The sequence below is a fragment of the Rhinopithecus bieti genome, unplaced genomic scaffold (assembly GCF_001698545.2).
Source record: "Rhinopithecus bieti isolate Rb0 unplaced genomic scaffold, ASM169854v2 scaffold_62788, whole genome shotgun sequence".
In the NCBI taxonomy this organism is placed as follows: Eukaryota; Metazoa; Chordata; class Mammalia; order Primates; family Cercopithecidae; genus Rhinopithecus; species Rhinopithecus bieti.
The window spans coordinates 85,123-90,987 of NW_016823884.1; the positions used below are offsets into that span (position 1 = coordinate 85,123).

A 5,865-nucleotide genomic window follows, 5' to 3' on the forward strand; every position below is an offset into this window, starting at 1 on the left:
GATTCCGGAAGTTCCTGGTCCACAACGTCAAGGAGCTGGAAGTGCTGCTGATGTGCAACAAATCTTACTGTGCCGAGATTGCTCACAATGTTTCCTCCAAGAACCGCAAAGCCATCGTGGAAAGAGCCGCCCAGCTGGCCATCAGAGTCACCAACCCCAATGCCAGGCTGCGCAGTGAAGAAAATGAGTAGACGGCTGGTGTGCACGTTTTCTGTTTAAATAAATGTAAAAACTGCCATCTGGCATCTTAAAAAAAAAAAAAAAGTACTGAGACCATGGAAATAAAAATCAATGTCAATGCTTATAATCTTTAGTAATTATTAATTGTCATATATTATCGATCATACAATTAATCCTATCAATTATTTCTTATTTCTCATTAATTAAGCCTTTATTAATTATTAGTTCATTATTGGTATACACAGTGTTTGATATTTAAATCGGCTGTTCACACTGAAAAATTGGGCCGGGTGAGGTGGCTCATGCCTATAATCCCAGCACTTTGGGAGGCCAAGGCAGGTGGATCACCTAAGGTCAGGAGTTCGAGACCAGCCTGGCCAACATGGTGAAACCCCATCTCTACTAAAAACACAAAAATTAGCCAGACATGGTTGTGGGTGTCTGTAATCCTAGCTACTTGGGAGGCTGAGGCAGGAGAATCGCTTGAACCCGGGAGACAGATGTTGCAGTGAGCTGAAATTGCACCATTGCACTCCAGCCTGGGTGAAAAGAGGGAAACTTCATTAAAAAAAAAAATTGAAATATTAGAATATTTTACATAGAAAACAGAATTTCTAGCCTCCCTTGAAATATCAAAAGATGTAACAAAATGGCCTGCATTTTTACATAGAATAAGCAGCTCAGATTTGAGGCAGGGGCTCTCCATTTCTAATTCACCATATTCACTACTTCTCTGCATTGCTTCTCAACATCAGGTATCAGTTGCTATTTATCACCTTACAGCTAGCCTGATTAGTTATTTAGCTACCCTCCTGGCCTCCTGCATGGATTTCATTTGTGTATCCCTAGTCTAGTGCGTTATATATGAGAATACATTACTAAAGCACTTTTTAACTCTGCAAAATAATTCTGCTTCTGTGATGTAATTTGATGTTCACAGTAAATCTAAGATGTAGGTAGGCCAAGTATTATTGGCTCCATTTTTTTACACAACGTAATGAAAAATTGAAGTGGTTAATTTATGGATTTGGGGTCTAGTGGTAGTTCTAGAATTTACACGTCCCTGTTAGCTACCTTAAGTCTAAAGAGTGTTGCAGAGGGATCTCACCGCCTTCCTCACTTTCCCCAGTGAGAGATTTTAGACTGAAGTAGGTCAACGACTGGGAGGGGCAGAAAAATGAACACAAAGTTAGATTTGGAATTTTAACTATTACTTACGACTGAGTTGTGCCATTTTAGGACTAAGTGGCTGGGGGACTTTTATTATCTGAGAGTCATGGGCCTGTTCGATATTTCATCTTAGGATAGAAAAAGATCACACCAACGAATACATGTGTAAAGGCACAATGGAAGCAAAAATCAAATTGTTCTATGCAATCAAGATGTTTCATATTTATTCAGCTTACCAGTTACAGAGATGCACACACACCACACAGACACTTTTTTTTTCTTTTACATACATGGGCTCATACTATCTACAGTGTTTTGTTGTTGTTGTCGTTGCTGAGAGAGGGTCTCACTCTGTCATCCAGAATGGAGTGCAGTGGCGTGATCATGAGTCATTACAGCCTGGATCTCCTTGGACTCAGGTGATCCTCCCACATCAGCCTCCTGAGTAGGTGGGACTACAGATGCATGCTACCATACCTGGCTAATATTTGTATTTTTTATAGAGACAGGGTTTCATCATGTTGCCCAGGCTGGTAATATTTTCTAACTTGCTTTTTCCTTTCAACAATATGTCATTTTTTATGACATTAAGTTTTCTTATACTGTATCAATTTTAATGGTCTCATAGTAGTCTACTATATGGTGGTTTTATAATAATATTTATCCAGTAACCTGTGGGCCAATTTGGTTTTCCAATGTATTATTTATTTTTATTTTTATTTTATTTTATTTTTTATTTTTTTTTGAGACGGAGTCTTGCTCTGTCACCCAGGCTGGAGTGCAGTGGCCGGATCTCAGCTCACTGCAAGCTCCGCCTCCCGGGTTTATGCCATTCTCCTGCCTCAGCCTCCCGAGTAGCTGGGACTACAGGCGCTCGCCACCTCACCCGGCTAGTTTTTTGTATTTTTTTAGTAGAGACGGGGTTTCACCGTGTTAGCCAGGATGGTCTCGATTTCCTTACCTCGTGATCTGCCCGTCTCGGCCTCCCAAAGTGCTGGGATTACAAGCTTGAGCCACCGCACCAGGCCTCCAATGTATTATTATATAAACAAGTTGCACTAAATATTCTTGTAGCTGACTCATGTGCATGTATGAATACTTCTTTTTTTTTATTTGAGACCGAGTCTCTGTTGCCCAGGCTAGCATTCAGTGGGACCATCTCAGCTCACTGCAACCTCTGCCTCTCAGTTTAAAGTGATTCTCCTGCCTCCGCCTCCCAAGCAGCTGGGATTACAGGTATCTGCCACTACGCCTGGCTAATTTTTGTATTTTCAGTAGAGACTGGGTTTCACCATGTTGGCCAGCTGGTCTTGAACTCCTAGCCTAAAGTGATCCACCTGCCTCAGCCTCCCAAAGCACTGGGATTACAGGCCTCAGTCACCACACCTGGCCATATGGTTACGTCTTTAGGATAAATTCCTAGAAGTGGAATTGCTGTATCACAGGATACACGTATTTTTAAAATTTTGATGCACGTGTAATGACCCCTTAATCAATGTCCTTCCTTCCCAAATCTCCCAACTCCTAACTAGGTCTAACTACTTCAGCCAGATAAGTCTCACTAAATATCATACTTGAATATTGTATTCCCTTGTTAAAAAGTCTCAGTGGTTTCTAGCTTATTAAATTTAAAAACTCTGGGGGTGCGGGGGGGGGGGTGCCCTGGGAAAATATCTCATCTTAACTTCTTTAATCTCACTTACCACTCTTCAATTCCAGTTGGAGCTGACCTGTACTTTTTGCCAGGTCCAACATTTCTATTTTTTTTTCCCTACATGAGGAAGCTGCTCCCTTTTCTTCTCTGCTAATTTAAATCCTATATATCCCCTGAAGTCCGGATCAAATTATACCTCTTCCAGAAAGTTACTGGAATAATCCCACTCCCAAATTATCATTGCATCCATAAATCATATTCCTCAATAATTTTAGTACGTATAGTCTAAAATTTCCTCGGGGTGAGCAAGCTGTTTCTGGGCAGGTTATATTTTGAATCTGCCTCCACAGCAAACACAGTGCTAAGTTCTGAATCTTGAAAAGGACTGTAAAAGTGTACAATGAGCTATGGGAGAAAGTTCTTGAATATTCCCTGAATGCCTTTAAACTTGGTTATACTGCCATTTGAAATTAGGTAAATGGACTAAATGAGTTTTCAAAGAGGCTTCAGCCATATTTTTCTAAGAGGATAATTATAATTAGTTATTGATGAAGTATGAATCATTTTCAGCTGGCCCTGTGAAAGATATCTCCACTTACTCACAAAAATTATTTGGTATGGAATAAGGTATGAGGAAAAAAATCTCTCAAAGATGATTTAATCACCACAATTACCAAAGTAGTTGGTGGTGGTCACATGATGGATTTTGAAAACCACGTAAGGCCGGGCGCGGTGGCTCAAGCCTGTAATCCCAGCACTTTGGGAGGCCGAGAAGGGCGGATCACGAGGTCACGAGATCGAAACCATCCTGGCTAACACAGTGAAACCCCGTCTCTACTAAAAAAAAAACAAAAAACTAGCCAGACGAGGTGGCGGGCACCTGTAGTCCCAGCTACTTGGGAGGCTGAGGCAGGAGAATGGCGTGAACCCGGGAGGCAGAGTTTGCAGTGAGCCGAGATCCGGCCACTGCACTCTAGCCTGGGCGACAGAGCGAGACTCCACCTCAGAAAAAAAAAAAAAAAAAAACCACTTAAGTGAGGTTCCATTGTATAAAGATATTTTTATTTACAGCTTATGATACAAAACTGAACCAATGAATTTTCAAATTATCCTAGATACGAACATTAAGAAAAACTTTGATTCATTTAATACATAAATTATTTTCATTTCACCCCCCCAAACTACGGTGCTTCACTGTTCCAAAAATACTACACATTCAAATAAACTGTAATTATGAACACATATAGCTTTCCACAGTTAGAACTTTAAAAATGAATTGTGTTAAATAAAATGCATGTTGCTGCAATATTTAAATATGCTTTAAAGTAAATCATTATTATAAGTAGGCATGTAATTACTATGGCTTTAGGAAGGTTTAACTGGGAACTAAAATAAAAAAGAATAAAATTTCTGCAGCTTTTGACCAAAATACAATGAATAGATATCTACCACAACTCAGCTCTCTAATCCCTCATTCCAGGTCTTCCCAGATGAGGTAACTGGAATGAAAAATCATAGACAGAAAAAGTAAAATTTGGAACAAAAGATATGAAAAATAGAGATAGAGAATATAGAAATATTAAGAACTTCAGGCATTGTAAAATCCAATTTTTTAAAAAACTAATCTTTACTGGAGGAATAGTGGCTTTGAATCTATCTCCCTAAGGATTAGAGCAAAAATAAGGTTTCCAAAAGAGTGGGTGTGTTTTGGTCAGAATGGAGGAGGAAGTTGTCTGTGGTACTAAGACGCAATGTAGTACTCACCTGGCACTAGGTACTATTTAACCTAATGCATTAGTCAACCTTCTAATATTCAAGTTTTTCCCTGAAATTTGTATTATTTTAACTCCTAGATGTACTGGCAACTGGCAGCTGAGCTCTCCCTGCCTGGGTCTCCCACAGCTACGGCAAATTGGCAGTAAGCCTTCCCTAGCAGCTGCTAATGGGCTGGAGGTACCTACAGCATGATTCCACTTACATGAAACAAATACAAACCCACCTATTTCCGTGTGTACCACATATATATTCCACTACACAGAAAAATGTTAGAAAAGATACACTTAAAACTGTTAACATGTGCTACTTCTGGTGAGAAGATTAAGGGAAAGGTCAATGAGAACTTTCATTTTATGGTTTGAATTTTTACTATAAGAATGTAATCATTTTCTTTCCAGTAAAGCCTTATAGAAAAAAAAATGTAATCATGTATTATTTGCTTTAAATTATTTTAAAAATTAGCAACCAAGAAAGCAGCCCTGCGATGCCAGCTAATGCCCAGAGCAATATGAAGAACAATGTAGTTGACCACAGAAAGCTGCATTACCAGTTTCTTCAGGGGCCAATAACTTTATGAGAGTGAATCTATCTTTATACCAGGTACCCTTGATCTGGCTAATCTACAACTTTCTGCTAGACATTTTACTGGGATATCTTGAGGTTACTGTAAACTCTGTAGGCCTAAAACCATACACATCATCATCTATCCCATGTGACTTTCTTATTTTTACCAGCTCTATCATCCTATTTTCAGGCTACTTCATCCTCCTTGTCCCCCATATCAAATTAGTCACTGAGTCATGTTTATTCCACCATTGCCATTTGGCTTTTTCATTTGTGCCACACTACGCTACTTCATGCTTTTATCATATCATGCATACACTTTTTTTCTTTTCTTTTTTTTTTTTTAGATGGAGTCTCATTCTGTTGCTCAGGCTGGAGTGCAGTGGCACTGTATCAGCTCACTGCAACCTCTGCCTGCCAGGCTGAAGTGATTCTCATGCAACAGCCTCCTGAGTAGCTGGGATTACAGGTGTGTGCCACCACAGCAGGCTAATTTTTGTATTTTTTAGTAGAGACAGGGT

The 5,865-nt window shown here is 39.6% G+C and overlaps 1 protein-coding gene across 1 annotated transcript in view; it reads left to right on the forward strand.

Annotated features, from left to right (window-relative positions):
- Window positions 1-211, forward strand: part of LOC108521937 (60S ribosomal protein L32) — a 2,421-nt gene extending 2,210 nt beyond the window's left edge. Inside the window, exon 2 of the mRNA XM_017861964.1 lies at window positions 18-211. Within this exon, the coding sequence (XP_017717453.1) occupies window positions 18-191 (174 nt within the window). The 3' untranslated portion in view covers window positions 192-211. The remainder of the gene's footprint in view (window positions 1-17) is intronic.
- The last annotated feature ends 5,654 nt before the right edge of the window (window positions 212-5,865 follow it).